The sequence below is a fragment of the Trichechus manatus genome, unplaced genomic scaffold (assembly GCF_000243295.1).
Source record: "Trichechus manatus latirostris isolate Lorelei unplaced genomic scaffold, TriManLat1.0 scaffold00143, whole genome shotgun sequence".
Taxonomy (NCBI): Eukaryota; Metazoa; Chordata; class Mammalia; order Sirenia; family Trichechidae; genus Trichechus; species Trichechus manatus.
Genome location: NW_004444079.1, coordinates 2,879,574 through 2,896,105, shown reverse-complemented (window position 1 = coordinate 2,896,105; position 16,532 = coordinate 2,879,574). Strand labels below are relative to the sequence as shown.

At 55.1% G+C, this 16,532-nt stretch overlaps 1 protein-coding gene across 3 annotated transcripts in view; it reads left to right on the top strand.

Moving 5' to 3' along the window:
* Window positions 1–16,532, top strand: part of PHLDB1 (pleckstrin homology like domain family B member 1) — a 46,873-nt gene that overhangs the window by 22,863 nt on the left and 7,478 nt on the right. For 2 of the 3 annotated variants that reach the window (XM_004385655.1, XM_004385654.1), the window contains 9 exons: window positions 2,723–2,878; window positions 5,887–5,997; window positions 6,163–6,252; window positions 9,001–9,141; window positions 10,470–10,607; window positions 10,738–10,840; window positions 12,210–12,504; window positions 12,623–12,713; window positions 15,633–15,779. In XM_004385655.1, coding sequence (XP_004385712.1) covers window positions 2,723–2,878; window positions 5,887–5,997; window positions 6,163–6,252; window positions 9,001–9,141; window positions 10,470–10,607; window positions 10,738–10,840; window positions 12,210–12,504; window positions 12,623–12,713; window positions 15,633–15,779 — 1,272 coding nt within the window. The remainder of the gene's footprint in view (window positions 1–2,722; window positions 2,879–5,886; window positions 5,998–6,162; window positions 6,253–9,000; window positions 9,142–10,469; window positions 10,608–10,737; window positions 10,841–12,209; window positions 12,505–12,622; window positions 12,714–15,632; window positions 15,780–16,532) is intronic. The other variant, XM_004385656.3, reaches the window with a different exon arrangement.

Sequence of the window (16,532 nt, the reverse complement as noted above, 5' to 3'; positions counted from 1 at the left end):
TCAGGATGTGGTCTTTGGGAGATGGCCCTCAGGCCTCTGCTTCCCCTGAGCCTTCTGGATCTGCAGCCTCTCATCCCAGATGGTCCCAGCTCCTACCCCCACCCCTTTCAGATTTCATGCCAGCCTGCAGGGCCCACTCTGTCCCACAGGGGCCATGCCAGCCACACCCAAGATGCCCAACAACGTGCCAAAAGTTCTGAAGTGAAGAGGGGCCATCTATTTCTGGATTTGACAGTATTTTTCCAAGAATTTAATTTTCCTTCTGAATTTTTTGAGAGTATCTTCCTCCTGCCTTCAATTCTGAGGCTCTTAAAAATTCTTTGACACATTTTTTGGAGCTTTGGCCCCCAAAACCACACTCCCAAATTCTGTGCCAAATTAACTCCACACTTGCCAACCAGGCCTGTACTAACGCCCCCTCTAATCACTGTTCTGGGCTCTCTGCATGCCCCTAACTGCGAGTGCCATCCAGGCAGTGCTGAGCCACGCGTGCCTTTGTACTAACTCCAGGGGCACCTCTGTGCCCCTTGTTTCTCCCTCTAATGCTGCCGCTTTCTTTTCTTGGTGTGGGACCCCAGGGATTTGATCAGAAAGGGATGGGTAGGGGGGCATAGCTCAACCCTACACAATGGGACATTGGCAAGAGGGGTACAAAGTTGGGGGAATTGCTTGGCTCAGGAGCTCCTCCCATTTGAAAAAGCCTGGGTTGCCCTCTCCACAGAATGTTGGCAGTTTTCTGCATAGTAGAGAGAGGCAGGCTGTTCCCCAAGTACCCCTACCTTGCCTATGGAGCAGGAAGGGTAAGCAGGTTCAGTTGTGGCATGTCCTGTGGAGGGCTTGGACAGGGGCTCTCTGCCAACACAGTGGCTACTCTTCGTAGCTTTCTCTTGGGGCTTCCTAAATTCAGATACCCTAACCAGAGGGTGGGAATGGGGAGGCCATCTGGAACATAGTATAATTTAAAAGCTGAGCCCAAGGATGGGGAAGTTTCTGGATCCAGGAGCTGGCCTGATTGGGTCCTCTTCTCCAGGGAGGGAGGGGTGTGGTGGAGGGATGGGTGTGTGGATGAGAAGACAGGTTTCAGTATAGGTGCTTAATCCTGGGGTGAAGTTCAGCATTTCACAAGGAACCTGCTTAGCCTCATTTCTTCTTGACCTGGGATTGCCTGGAGGCCTGGATTTTGCCTTCTTTCTGGGCCAGGTTATTGGAGGTTGTGGTGGTGATGGTGGTGGTGGTGGTGATGGCAGTGGATATGGGGTGGTGGCGGTGGGGATGGTTTACTTAGCTTCCCTCTCCAGCCCCGGCCTCAGCCTCTAGCCCCATTCCCAGCCCTCAGCCCTATCCCCACTCTGGCTTGGGAATCAGTGATCACAGTTTCTCCTCTGCCTGTCCTTCGGAGGGGTGACTCACCAACTCCTCCCCTTGTCCCCCTTCCCGCCCTCAGAGGTGTCATCTCGCCCCAGACAGAGCCATCCACCTCCTCTCTGTACCCACTCCTGGGGCTCCTATTACCATGGCAACGGCCGAACTAATTGTAACCCTCATCCCTGCTGAGGTTCAGCCTGCAGTGCCAGCACCCAAACCCACCCCCATCCCCACCTGGGCAGGAGGGAGGGAGGCCGAGGGCAGGCTGGGCTGGGGTCCCCTCCACTGCACTGCTGTTGCTCTAACATCCTCAGCTCCTAATTCACACCTCACCCCTGCATTTAACCCTTACCGTCCCTACTCTTTCCCCAGGGTTAAATTTTGGTCTCTGGGCAGCAGAAGAGGGGAAGATGAGGGGCTAGAGGCCCCATGTTTGTGATGCAGAACCTGCCTTGACCTTGACTGTTTTGGAGAAAGAACAAATGGAGGGTCTTTTTTAGGACCTACCCAAACACTTGTAGTTGAAGGGACTGCAAGAGACCACAATTTCTGTCTTGCACCCACTCTCTGCCTGTGACACCCTCCCCTTCACCTGAGTCCCCTCCCTAAACCGCAGTTCTTGCCTCTTGTTTACCGTCCCCCCTTATTCTTCATCTCTCTCCTACCTCATTTCCCCTTTCGATTCTTTACTTTCTCCTCTCCTGGTGGTTCTCCTCTTTTATCCTTCCTCTTCCCCCCTCTTCTCCCTCATCCCCTGTCCGACTTCTCTCGCCCCAGCCGCCACCCCGCCCCCTCGCGCCTCCGCCGGGCCGGAGTTGAGGAGTGTGTGTTCTGTTTCTCCCCTGTGCCGCCCTCCCGCCTCCCGCCGACCAGGAGAGGGCGGAGCTGGCCGCGGGACGGAGGCACCTGGAGGCCCGCCAGGCGCTCTACGCCGAGCTCCAGACGCAGCTCGATAACTGCCCCGAGTCAGTGCGGGAACAGTTACAGGAGCAGCTGAGAAGGGTCAGTGTCACCAGCTCCCTTCCCCCAGCCCCCCCGGGCCACCCGCCCAGAAAGAAGAGGAGTGCGGTGGGACGGGACCACCTGGCCCCAGCAGTACCTGCCGGACACCAGGGTCGGTGCTGTGGCTTGGAAGGGACCAGGAAGGGTTGGGGGGCGGGGTTAGTCCTCTCCTTACTGCGGCTCCTGCATCCCAGGCAAAGCCAAGCCGAGGAGAGGGGCTGGGTGGGGCAGGAGCAGGTCACTTCCCCACTCCCCTCAGGCCCAGCGCCCAGAAGCCACAAGTCTGTGGCCTGGCCTTCCAGGCCCAGAGTGGCCTTGTGAGCTCTCCCAACCCCGGCTGTCACTGTCGTTCAAGGAGGCAGAGGCCCTGGAGACTGAGACGAAGCTCTTCGAGGACTTGGAGTTCCAGCAGCTAGAGCGGGAGAGTCGCGTGGAGGAGGAGCGGGAGCTGGCCGGCCAGGGGCTGCTCCGGAGCAAGGCTGAGCTGCACCGCAGCATCGCCAAGCGGAAGGTGTGACCCGCCGCACCGCCGGCAGTCTGGGCGGCGGGGGCTGGAGTCAGTGACCTGGGTGTGAATCTCATGCAAGTTAACTTCACTTTCGGAGCCTCAGTTTCCTAGCTTGAAAACAAAATGGTAAAAGGCTGGTGTGAGAATGAAAGGAGATGACAGCACAGGATATGCTGGATGTAAACACCCAGCGAGCAAGAGCTGTTATTAGTAAGCCCTGACTCCCCTCAGTCTTCCAGTGGAAAGTGTATTCAGCTCTCATTATGAGGTGGGCACTGGCTGGGCAGGGAGGGGAAAGATGGAGGAGGAGGAGAAGGTTGGAAAGGAGGCCTATCCTGGCCCTCATAGAGCTCTGTCTGGTGGAAGTGCTGGGACACACCGAAAGGCCAGAGATCTGGATATGAGAGCCAGCAGGACCCTAGAAAGAGCACACCCCTGGGTTTCAGCCCTGACACAGCTTGGACTTGGCTAAGGCTGCTTACTTGTCTGACTATAAAACAAGGGAACTGGGTGTGCTGTTTGGCTCTGAAGCTCTGGATGCTGTGATGTCTGCTCCTGATCTCAGCCAGAGCAGGCACAGAAGGTGACAGGTGGTGGGGCAGGTGTGTGTAAAGGCCAGAGTAAAGTTGGGAAGGCTCCCTGGAGGAGGCCGGTGCTGAGCAAGGGCTAGGAAGCTGTGGGAAGGAGGATGGGGAGATGGCCCCCATAGCTTCCCTAGGGCCGGGGCTTGTGTGTCTGTGCACACATGTACATACGCGTGTGTAGCTTGCTGGGTGGAGGGAGTGTGAGAGGTAAGGGAGTGAAATTGGAGAGGGGAGTCAGGGGCCTTAATGTCTAGCCTGAGTTTGGTAGTAAGTGGGGAGCCCCTGAGTCTTCCCCTGAATCTACATCCCTTGCTTCTCTCTCTGAGATGCTCTGCTGTACAAGGGCATCCACTTTCCAGATGTGAGGCTGATGAAGGAGGGAGGAAACTGAACACTTCCCAAGCACATGGGTGTGTACCAGGCATCCACCCAGTGAGGAGGCTTCCCCAGGTTGTCTCGTGTTGTCCTTAGGATGGTTCACAAGTCAGGTAGTCTTATTCCAATTTACAGACAAGGAAACTAGGGCTCAGAGAAGCTACATATTTGCCTCAAGCCTCAGAATCAGAATTGGGACCCAGGTCTGCTGGCCCTTCCACTGTACTGCGCTGGGGCTGGGGGCTGGGGCTGGCACTTCTCGGCATCCTCCTCTTTCCTTCTAGAGGGAATGCAGCAGGGATCCTTAGATCAGCCAGTCCCATCCTTCAAGGTCCTGGTGGGTTTGAGCTACAGGGAGTTTGAGAGGGGTCAGCAGTAGTGAACTCCTGTTCCCTCCTCCCCATGCCTACCTTGGGCCCTCGTAACTGGAGTTCAGCCACGGGGACCCAGGGGTCACATTCTTCCCCATGCTTTTCCTCCTGAGCCTTGCCCAGCCTCCATCCCCCAGCTCCCTGTGTTCCACTAAGGCTCTCTGCCCTGGTGCCGCATGGCCTCTTGTCCTCTCCTCTCTGGTTCAGAGTGGGTCATTGTACTGGCCTTGAAGTCTAGCAGATCTGATTTTAATCCTAGCACCACCACGTACTAGCTATGAGACTTAGTTCCTAAACGTGTCAGTGTCCTCATCTGTCAAATGGGCATAAAGGCACCTGCCTCATAAGGCTGTGGTGGGGATTAAGTAAGGTAACAAATGCAAAGTATTTAGCAGAGTCCTGGCTCCTCACAGGTTCTTTGTAAACGGGAGCTCTGGCAGTGAGGATTACCATCTGGCCTGCTTTAGGCTTTGCTTGGGCCAACTCCGGATTTAGGACACATCCCTTCTTCAGCCTCCCTCTCTCATGTTTTGTTCCTAAGGGTGGTGGTTTAAGGCTGCCTCTTTTAGGAAGCCTTCTTGGGATTAACGCAGCTGATTCTTCCCAGTCACCATTCTTCCCCCTCACTTATTCTTTTCCTTTCCTTTTAGCACATGGTTGTTGAGTATCGTCCTGTGCTAGGCATTATGCTAAGCCCTCCTGGGGATACAGATACAGAAAAGACACTGGCCTTGCCCTTGGATCTTATAGGCAGGGGTAGGGAAGAGCAGGGTAGAGACAGGTATATTCACAAGTAACAATAATTCAAGGGAGATTGTGACACGGGATAAATTGAGTACAGAGGCAGGAGCCAAGAAATTGAGTGGAGAATCAGGGAACACTTTGGAGAGGAGGAAGCAGTGGGTCTGGTCTTGGAAGATAAGCTCTTGGTGGGTGGAGAAGACAGGGACAGTTCTTCTGACCTAAGGGAGCAGCATAAGAAAGGCCTGAAAGTGTGGAAGGCTGAGGGTGAGAAGGGCAGGGCTAGTTATGGGAGCCCTTGTGTCAGGTAAGGAGTTTGTGCTTCATCCTGTGGGTAATGAGGAGCCACTGACTGTTTTGGAGGAGAGAACTGATGTGACTTTACTTGTGGATTTAAAAAAAAAAAAGGAAATTATTCAAGACGTATGTATTCTTTTTAGAAAGATTAGAGAATTCCAGTAAGCAAACCAACCAACAAACAAAAAACCTGACTGCCATTTTAGGAAGAGAGGTTGTGGTAGTGTGAAGAGTGGATCGGATCAGAAAGTTCAGAGACTGGAGGCTGGAGACTGGGGACAAGTCCAGGCCAGAAAGGCAGAGGGTGGAAGTGAGGGAGGGAAAGGGGCAGGTGGAGCACTGTTGAGCGTCTCCAGGCTTTGGGGCCCATGGGCTGTGGGAGTAGGGAAGGGAGATACCAGTGGGGATTGGGGTCTGGCTGGTGGTGCAGGGGTCACTGGTAAAGGAAGGAGAAGCGAATGGAGGCGGTGACCATGGAGCCTGAGTTTTCCTAGGGTGAGTTGAGGCTCAGCAGAAGGGCTGGTGGATTCCCTTCACCCAAGCCCAGGGCATCTCTGGGCAGGAGAGCAGCCAGTGCAGATGTGGCCTCCCCTTGGGCACAGCCCTGTCTCCCTAGGCCTGACTGACCCCCTGTCTCCTCCAGGAGCGCCTGGCAGTCCTGGACAGTCAGGCTGGGCAGATCCGGGCCCAGGCCGTGCAAGACTCAGAGTGCCTGGCCCGGGACAAGAACGCTGCCCTGCAGCTGCTACAGAAGGTAGCCCGTTTCAGACTGGGCTGGGGACTCAGGGTGGGGGAAGGTGTGGCGGAGTGGGAAGTAGGTGCAGAAAGGCTGTGGGGATTGGCCAGCCACGGAGGGACCCCCTTCACATGGTCTCCTTCCTCCCCCTCTTATGTGACTCTTGCTGCTCTGGGCTTGCAGGAGAAGGAGAAACTGGCTACACTGGAAAGACGATACCACTCTCTCACAGGTGGAAGGCCTTTCCCGAAGACCACCTCGACCCTCAAAGAGGTAACGTGCTCGGGTCAGCCCCAGCTCCAGGCCCCAGGGGTGTCCTGGGGGGCTCCAGCTGTGTGGAAGTATGGGAGCATCTTCCTGACCTGGAGAGATTTGAGTAGGAGTGGCCTGAGTTCTGGGATTTGACCTTCTGGTTCCCGCTGCTTCTTTTCACTTGGCTTTTTGGCTCCCAGAAGCCCACTGATTTACTATTTTGGGTGGTTGAATATATCTGGGGAGCTCGAGGGACGTGTACATGGTGGTGTCAAGCTTGGAGGTTTGTTACAGACCCGGGCTGGGCAGACTCACCTTGAGGGGAGCATAAGGATCTAGGGGTGCTGATCCTGGGGCACCCTGGGCTTCAGTCTGGAGCCAGTCTTGGGGCTCAGAAATGGGCACTGAGATCCCTTCAGCCGTTCTTCCCCAGTCTTTGCATGCCTGGTGTCTGAGGACCTGTCTCCTTCCTCTCTGCTTCACTGCACAAGACGTTTGGGCCTGGGGTGGGGTGGCTGGACTGAGCGTGAGGGCTGTGGCCCCTCATCAGATACCCTCTCTGTAGGCTGAACTGCTCATCTCCGAGTCCTCAGAGGTGGGGCAGGGGACTGAGGCTCTGGGCCTGTACCCAGGGTTGTCTCAGGCTGGGGCCTCCTCCGTCCCCTTAACCCCACCTGCTTCCACTCAGCTCTGCCCCAAAGCACAAGAGGTAATCACAGCTAACTGCGTGTTCTGCTGGGCCCACTGCCTGCCTGCCTGCCTGCCTGCCTGCCTGCCTGCCTGCCTGCCTACCTACCTGCTGAGCTCCTGCCTACAGCTCCACCCCAGGGCCCAGCTGAGGGGTGCGGCAATAATCCTTTAGCTGGCCAGGGCTGGGGAGAGTTCCTGCACTGATCTGCCATTATATAGAGTGCCTGGGCAGCCCCTGCAAAATCAGTGTGTCGATTTGCAAATTAATTTGCATGTGTTCTGCATGGCGTTCATTGATTCTCACAACACACTGGACCCTCCTGCTCATTTTCATTACGGTGGCCCCTAGAGTATAGTTGGCCTCTGGATTTGGGCCTGGAGGGGCTCCCCCTGCATAAGGCAGACAAGATACTGTACTTGGATTCAGCACGAGTTTGGAGTGCCTCCCGTGTCCCCAACACCTAGATGAGCTCAGGGTTCTAAGGATGTGTGATGAATATGACAGTCCCTGTCCTTCCAACCCACATTCTAATGGGAGTTTGTATTGGCATCTTTCCAAGTCCCATCTTCGGCACTGGGCCCTGCTAAGGCCCCTTGCCTAGGCCCTATGGGTGAGGTACAAGGGGACCGTCAGGAATGGTGTGACTGGTGCTTGATGCTTCCTGTGTGCACCCCATGCCCCGGGTTCCCAGAAGCTCGTTCTGACCCTCAGTGGGCTCTTGGGAGGCCTTCCTTACTTAGGCTTCTTTGCCTGCCCCCAGCCTGGGCAAACCCAGTAATGGGCTGTCACGACTGCTGGGCAGGGACTGGTGCCAAGGCTGCCCCAGAAGTGGCGGTCAGGAGGAGCCTTCTGACAGTCAGTCCTGCTCTTCTTTTTTTGCTGAGCTCCCCACTCTGCTCTGGGTTTGTATTGATGAAGAGTGACAGCCATGTAGCCTGGCCTGGCATGGAGTGTTGGGTGTCGGGCACCTGGTTGAGCCCCATTAACCTCTTCTCTGCCCACCCCTGACCCCGGGAACCCTAGGAGTATGTGAGCCTGGCAGAGGTTCTCCAGCTGTGCGCCTGCTTGGACCCCTCTGCTTCTGCCACCTCCCCCCTGCCTGACAGCGAGGTACCAGCCACTGAGTGCCCACTCATGCCCAAGGGCCTCCTGTGGATGCCCTAGATGCCCCTCAGGTCGGGGTGGGAGGAGCAACAGGCTTACGTTCAGCAGTGAGGGAGAAGGGCCGCTGGCATAGAATGTTGTGGGTGGTTCCCTCTGCTCTTCCCAGGGCCTCTGAGCTCTTGTCAGCCCCTGATGGCTCAGGGAGGGGCAGGTCCTCTGCCCAAGTGGGAGGGCAGCATGCCCAGAGGTCTCTGGCACTCTGGCCTCTGCAGGCTGCCTCTGCCCTGCACTGCACACCTGTTCCCTTCTCGCCTGTGAGCAGCGCCGTCTCTTGGGTACCAGTCCATTAACCTCTTGTATTCCCTCCTGCACCCGGCCTTCCCCCAAGTACGTGACGCTTGAGCAGCTAAAGGTGATGTGGGGCTCCTCACCCATGGCCCCCTCCCCTGCGCCAGGCCTGCCTCTCTGGGCCTCTGCCTCCTGGGACCTGGGTCCCACCACCTGCCTTCCTCCTGGGCTGCCCTCCTCCTCCTCTGCTTCCATCACGCCTTTCCCCAAGGTTGGTGGTCCACACATTCCTGCTACCCCTGGCCCACTAGTTGTGTTTGTCTGTCTGTGTGTGTCTGCCCTGCTCATTGGCTCCTCAGCTCAAGGCCAGCCCAGGGGGGTGCCCAGTGCCTGTGGGCCTGGCTGGCTGGCTGCCTCGTCGCTGGCATGGCACATGGTGTGGTCTGAGCTGTGTGCTGACTCTTCCTCTTTGCCCGTAGAGCACACTCACGGCAACTGTTTTCTCACCAGTTTTTTCTTCCTTCTCTTTATGCTCTCCTTCCCTCCCTCCCTCGCTCCCTTCCTTCCCTTCTTCCCTCACTTTCCTGTCTACTTCCCCTTCCTTCCTCCTCCCTTTTCCTTTCCCCTCACTTCCTTACCTTTTCTCTCCATCCTCCTTCCTGTCCTGCCCCCCATTCCCCCTCCAGATGGAGAAGCTGCTGCTCCCTGCTGTAGACTTAGAGCAGTGGTACCAGGAGCTGATGGCTGGGCTGGGGACCAACCCCGCTGCCGCCTCCCCTCACTCTTCCCCCCCACCTCTGCCTGCCAAAGCCTCCCGTCAGCTGCAGGTAACCCCCTCTGGCACTGCCCACCCTCTCTGGCCTTGCTTCTTTCTGCTGTGAACACCTCCTGCTGCTCCATCAGCCACATGCCTTAGGCTGGGGGTCAGCCCCGTCAAGGCAGCGAGGGGGTCCCTGGACCCTGAGGAGGGCAGTGAGGGTCTCCCCACAGGCAGCCATCTGGCACTTTTGGCAGTCAGAGCCACCCTCCTGAGTCCAGTGGAAGGGGATTCTGGACCAGCAGTCAGGTTGGGATCTGTTTGGTGCCCTGTGCTGGGCCAGGCCAGGTGGACTCCCTGACTATGGGCCTGCTCTATCCCTGGCAGCCCCCACTCTAGAACTTCTCACTCAATCTGAGGACCTGACACACTCTTGGACCTGACACAACTGGAGTGCCAGCCTTTTGCTGTCCTGGTCTTCTCAGGGATGACATATGGAGGCAGGACAGAGGGGGACAAAGACCCTGAAGTGAGAGCCCTGGGGACGTGCCCAAGAGCTGCCACAAAGGGCATGGACCTGCCTGACAGTGGGGGGCTATGTGTATTTAGACAGTCTTCCCCCCAAATTTCACTCGCCTGACCTGCTGTAGTGCTTAAGGTCCCTCCACTCAGGATTCTCTCTTTCGAGTGAGGACATTTCATCTCCCCCTGTGGGAGGAGTTTGGTCCATAACGTGTGTGGTGCCTCTCCTTTGTACTTGGCTAGTTAGAGACTTCCACGTGTTCTGATTCATCTATTTGTCACCACAGATCAACATTGGGGCCCAGAGAAGATACAAGATCTCCCCAAGGCCACATAGCTGGGAAGTAGCAGAGCCTATGCCGAAAGCTAGATGTTTCTGACCCTAAAGACCTTATTCAGTGAACATTAGTGCTGCAAGGGAACTAGGCAGTTAGTTATTCAGTCCAGCCCTACCCCCTCCTTTTGCAGATAAGGAAGCTGAGGCCCAGAGCAGGGAGGTACGTAGTTCCGGGTCACATAGCCATCAGTGGCAGAGCTGGGGCTAGAAGGAAGCCAGGCCTCCAGCTGGTCCCCTGCACCACTCTGCCTGACCGACAGTAACTCCTTGGCATGGGTTGGTTTACAAAGTCCTTTCTAAGACCCAGGGTTGGGCCAGGGATTGGCCCTGGGAGGAGGAGCATGGGAAGGAGCCCTGACAGCTGCCAATAGTATCTGCCCATTGGGCTGGCACAGGAGACTCAACACGGTTGTCAGCTAGAGACAGCTGCAAAGGCCTGGTGCCAGGGTGGCACCTCAGATCACAGCTGGCCTAGGTGATATGGGGGTGGTGGCCAGTGCGGGAGCTAGGGTTCACTGGGCAGTATCTTTTCCCTCCAGGTGTACCGCTCCAAGATGGATGGCGAGGCCACCAGCCCCTTGCCCCGGACTCGAAGCGGCCCCCTTCCCTCCTCCTCTGGCTCCTCCTCCTCCTCCCAGCTCAGCGTGGCTACCCTGGGCCGTAGCCCATCCCCAAAGGTCTGAGGACAGTGGTGGGTGGAGAGTGCCTGGTGTACTGCCACCTGGGGAGAGGCCAAGGCCACCCATGGAAGCTTTGGGGGAGGGGGCCCCCCGAACCTCAGGTCCCAACTTGCCACTCCCTCTGCAGAGTTCTCTACTCACCCAGAATGGCACCGGCAGCCTTCCTCGCAACCTGGCAGCCACGCTGCAGGACATCGAGACCAAGCGCCAGCTAGTTCTGCAGCAGAAGGGTGAGTGACTGCAAAGCCAGTCCACCTGCTTTCCTGGGGGACCCTGGATGCTTTGCTACACACACCCCCCATGTCTCATCCATGCCCACACTGTTACAGGATATTCTTTCCTGAATTGGGATCTAGGCAAGAGCAGAAAAGATTTAGATTGAAAATAAAAAACCAAACCCATTGCCGCTGAGTTGATTCTGACTCATAGCGACCCTGTAGGTCAGAGTAGAACTGCCCCATAGAGTTTCCAAGGAGTGGCTGGTGGATTTGAACTGCTGACCTTTTGGTGAGCAGCAGAGCTCTTAACTACTGTGCCATCAGGGCTCCTCTTACCTAAATTTCCTGGAAGTTTATCAAAAGACTCCAGGGCAGGGGACTAAGGGAGTCAGGGCTGTGGCATCTTGTTTCCTAGAAAGCCCAGCAAATAAGGGCAATGCTTACTGACCTGAGTAGGGTTAGATATTACCCTGTCTAGAGGCAGGGGGATGGACTTGATGACCTCCAGAAATGGTTCCCAAAGATATTGGCTCTGGGGATCCAGGAGTCTTTGTTACTTGTCATCCCCCACTACCCCAAACAAACACAGACCTGCCATGTAGCTGTTCTGGTTGTTTTGAAAGTCCATGTCTGTGCCTCTCTCTCCTGTCATCCCCTCTGTGTCTCTCTACCCTACCCTCTGCCCGGGGCCCCCCACACCAGTCGAGTTGCTTCCTGCCGAGCCCCTCCCAACTGACGACCCAGCAGGTAGAACGTTGGTCACTGAGGGCATTGCTTTGGCCAGGCAGGCTTGCCCAGGCTTCAGCATGGTGTCACCTGTCCAAGTCCCCACTGCCTGAGCCAGGTTGGGGTGTCGGCTGGCCTCACCCCCTCGAGCTGAGCTTTCTCCTGCCCTCCACTCCACCTCGTCTTCCCTTCCTTCTTTCCTGCTGTTGTTACTCTTGCTTCTGCATTGCAGCTGGGGTCTGCATTTGACACCTCTGGGTGCTCATGGGGCTTCTGCCATTTCTTCCTTCTCCCTTCGCCAGCAGGCAGGGTGGGTGCGTGTGTCCTGCCCACCTGTTCAGGTCTCGGTTGTGAGCTGGAGCCGCCTGGCCGTCATGCTGCCAGGCCACCACCAGGGCAGGCTCGGTGCCCTGTGTGGGCTCGGGGTGCAGAAAGAGCATTGACGCCAGACTGTGGGGCTGTGGCCAGTTGTGCAGGCAACTGAAGCATTGGCAGGCAGCGGGACCTGGAGCTGTGGGGGCTTCAGGGAAGCTGACGGGCATGGGGTAGCCCTGTGTTAACCTCTCCTGCTCGCCTCCTCCCTGTGTCTGTGATGCTGCCAGTGTCCTCCCAGGTGGGTGGTGTGCCCACCGTAACCCCCCCATTCCCCCTGCAGGGCAGCAGGTGATTGAGGAGCAGCGGCGGCGACTGGCGGAGCTGAAACAGAAGGCAGCAGCCGAGGCTCAGTGCCAGTGGGACGCCCTGCATGGGGCAGGCCCCTTCCCCCCGGGCTCCTCGGGTTTCCCCCCACTTGTGCACCACTCCATCCTGCACCACCTGCCAGCTGGGCGGGAGCGTGGAGATGAGGGGGAGCACGCCTACGATACACTGAGCCTGGAGAGCTCAGACAGCATGGAGACCAGCATCTCCACCGGGGGCAACTCGGCCTGCTCCCCCGACAACATGTCCAGGTACCTAAGCACCCTCCCTGCCCAGGGGTGTCAGCTCTGCCTTCCCTCACACCACTGTAGCCCACGTGGGCCCACCACTCCTGCCAAGTGCCTCCTCAACTCCCTGTCCCTCCCCCAGTGCAAGTGGTCTGGATATGGGGAAGATCGAGGAGATGGAGAAGATGCTGAAAGAGGCTCACGCGGAGAAGAGCCGGCTCATGGAGTCGAGGGTGAGGCGGATCCGGGCCAGAGAGGCAGGAGGCGGTGGGAGCCCCAGAGTCGCCCTTGGTCTGCCAAGGGCCTGTGCTCCATCCCAAACCCCTTCACGCACGTTATCCTCACAACATTCCCTTGAGGCAGAAACATTTTTTAAAGTTTGTAGTCTTCAAATGGGGATATGGGGGTGTGGTAAGATTGGCAGGTGTCACAGCTCTTAGGAAGCACAGTAACCATTCCAGCCATGATTTCCTTTATGAGAAACTCCTTGTCCGTTCCCTTCTGTGGACTCGTTGATGACCATGGGAATTTTGATTCCTTACATCTGCATGGCAAGGTCCCTGGGTGGTGCAAACAGTTTGTGCTCAACTACTAACCTAAAGGTTGGCAGTTCGAATCTATCCAGCAGTGCTACCGAAGAAAGGCCTGGTGATCTACTTCCAAAAGGTCACAGCCAAGAAAACCCTATGGAGCACAGTTTTACTCTGTAACATGTGGGGTCACCATGAGTCAGAATTGGCTCGACGGCAACAGGTTTTTGGTTTTACCTGCGTGGATGGTTAAGCCAAGTAAGAACTGGGGGGTTGCAGTGTAGGAAAGGAAGAGGAAGCAGATATCGAAGCCAGAGCAGAGGTGTTAGCTGGGAAGCCTCGGGGAGTGGAAGGGCCTGAGGAAGTCACATCTCCTTCATGTGGGCATGGAGCTGGGACACAGGAAAGAGGGACCAGTACCTGGGAAGGAGGCTAAATAAAGGATGTTCAGAAGCTCTTCCATTCCACCCTCCATGGCCCTCTGTACCCCTTGAGACTAGAGTGAGACCCAGGCAGTAGGAGTCTGCAGTCAGAGGGATTAAAAAATAAAAGGTGCTGACTGTTTGGGTAGAGGACCAGGCAGAAGGGAATGCCTCTTAGTTTTCTTTACATCAAAGTAGGGCACATTTGCAGGCATTGGTTGGCAAATAGAGGGAAAGTAGATTCTGTGAAGTTTTGAGCTGGAGAAGGCAAATAGAAATTAATGGAATGGAGGGAGTTATCACTGATAAAGATGTGTAAAGCATCATTGACATGCTCTGTATTTCATGGTTTGCTTTGATGACTTTTAAAACCCTGTTATAAGGAGCCCTGGTGGTGCAATGGTTAAGGGGTTGGCTGCTAATCGAAAGGTTGGTGGTTCAAACCCACCCAGCAGCTCCGCAGGAGAAAGATCTGCTCTTGTAAAGATTACAGCCTAGAAAACCCTATGGGGCAGTTCTACTCCTGTCAGATGGGGTCCCTATGAATCAAAATCGACTGGATGGCACCTACCAACACCCTTTTACAATGGCTTTCATAATTTCAGTTGTGACTTTAGTCTCCAAACATTATTTTTTTAATTGTGGTTTAGGTGAAAGTTTACAGTGCAAATTAGTTTCTCATTAAGCAGTTAATACACATATTGTTTTGTGATATTGGTTGCAAACCCTGCAATATGTCGGCGCTCTCCTCTTCTCCACCCCAGGTTCCCTGTTTCCATTTGATCAGTTTTCCTGTCCCTTCCTGCCTTCTTGTCTTTGCTTTTGGGCTGGTGTGCCCATTAGTCTTGTATACATGATTGAACTATGAAGCCCATCCCTCACGTGTGTTATTCTTAGTCCTATAGACCTGTCTAATCTGACTGAAGGTTGAACCTCAGGAGTAACTTCAGTACTGAGTTAAAAGGGTGTCTAGGGGTATACTCATGGGATTTCTCCAGTCTCTGTCAGACCAGCAAGCCTGTTTTGTTCTGTTTTTTTTTCCTGCGTGTGTGTGAATTTGAATTTTGTTCTACATTTTTCTCCCGCTCTGTCTAGGACCCTCTGTTATGATCCCCGCCAGAGCAGTCAGTGGTGGTAACTGGGCACCATCTAGTTGTTCTGGGCTCAGTCTGGTGGAGGTCCAACCATATTTTTTTCCTATAAAATTTGAAGTTCAACTATAAATGTTTCTAAATTGGAGTTTCAAAGGGCCTCGACTTAGTGATTGGGGAGGGGCAGTAGCATCACTAAGAGGGTGTGGGGGGTGCAGACTGCACCAGGTGACACTGTCAGAGGGGATGACACCAAAATGACTGTCTGTAAAATTTCTGTGCAGTGTTTCAGCAGAAATTTATTATTTTTTATAAAAATATCCCTGCAGTTATAACAACAAAAAATTTTTTTTGCAAACCCAGCTTACAAGTAGCAATATACCTACAAGGCTAAAACTCTATGCTAATTTAGTTTTTGAACCTTTTAATGTACTCCAGTCAGAGCTGTCATTATTACCCAATTACAATGACACTTCGAATCATGTGGTTTCATCTGTAGGCGCCACAAGCACGCACTGTTGTTTTTGTTGCTGCCAGTGTTTTTATAGTTGCAGATTTGTGTCAAATTTTCCAGTGTTTCAGCTACAATTTTGTAATAATTATCATGGGGGGTTGACACCATGAATTACCACACTGGGTGACACCAACCCTAGTGATGCCACTGGGGAAGGGCTACTGAATACGTTAGCCGTCAGAAAAAGTTGTTTAGATAGTCCACATTCTGAGAATTCTGGTAAAAATTATGTAAGTCCCATTTATTGATTGAGTGCTTCCTTCCTACCGGCATCAGTGATGGATATGTACAGACATGATCTCCTTTAATTTTCACTACAATTTTAGCCTCATTTTACAGGTGAGGAAGCTGAGGCTTAGAGCATTTAGGTGATTTTGTCAGGGTCACAGAGCTTGTGGTGGTGGCAGAGCCAGGGTTTGAAGCCAGGGCAGAGATCATTTACCCTCAGCCAGCAGGGCCTTTGGGGAGGTGGGCGTTGGGGATGACACCTCCTCGTGCCAGGAGACCCTCTCAGATGGCTCTGCCCTGGTCCTGAGGAGGGTCAGTTGGGGAGAAGCGGGCAGATGTGGACACTGACCCCCCGCGTGGGTGGCAGGAGCGGGAGATGGAGCTGCGGAGGCAGGCCCTGGAGGAGGAACGGCACAGGCGCGAGCAGGTGGAGCGGAGGCTGCAGAGCGAGAGCGCCCGGAGGCAGCAGCTGGTGGAGAAGGAGGTCAAGATGCGAGAGAAACAGTTCTCCCAGGTGAGTGGGTGGGAGGGGTACAGTGCGTGGCTACCTGGAGAATGGGGGCTGTGGAGGGGTAGGAATATCCCAGGGTACTTCTGCTGGGCTGGAAAACTTGTTCTATTCCAGAAAAGATTGCTGTTGTCTTAGCACAAGCAGATTTCTGCCTGGGACTCCTTTGGCCCCAAGGAACAAAGGCCAACTTGAGCTTGTTCAAGCCAGTATCTGTGTGTGAGATGGGGCGGGGGGAGCATGTTGTGAGGATGTGGCAGGCCTTGCAGACATCCGGGGTCAGAGAAGAAGAAGGTATGGCCAGGCCTCCCAGAGATGGGAGCTGGAGAGTCAAGAAGTCAGGGTGGCTCCCCTTGGCCTCTCTCAAGGACCTCAAGTCCCCTGATCTCTGCTTCGTGAATCTGCTTGGCACCCTCCCAGCCCTTCCCCTGGGCCTCTCCTGCAGTCCTTGGTGCTGTCCTGACCCTCAGCCCACAGGACCACCGTCAGTTGATGGTCTCACTTTGACTTTTGGTTTACATCTCCGAGAGAGCGTTGCATTAGTTTTTCCTTGGAACAGAAATCCATCCTTACACAAAATCCAGCACTGGGCCTTTCCTTATCCAGGAGTCCTGCCTGAGCAGAACAGGGGAAGCTAGGAGGAGAACTTGAGCTGGGCGGGGGAATCTGCCCCTGTGTCTGATCCCAGTTCCTGGCCCCGTGAGAGCCTGTAAGACTCAGAGAAGTTGTCTCTTTATAGGCCTCCCCAGGGTGGGGGTC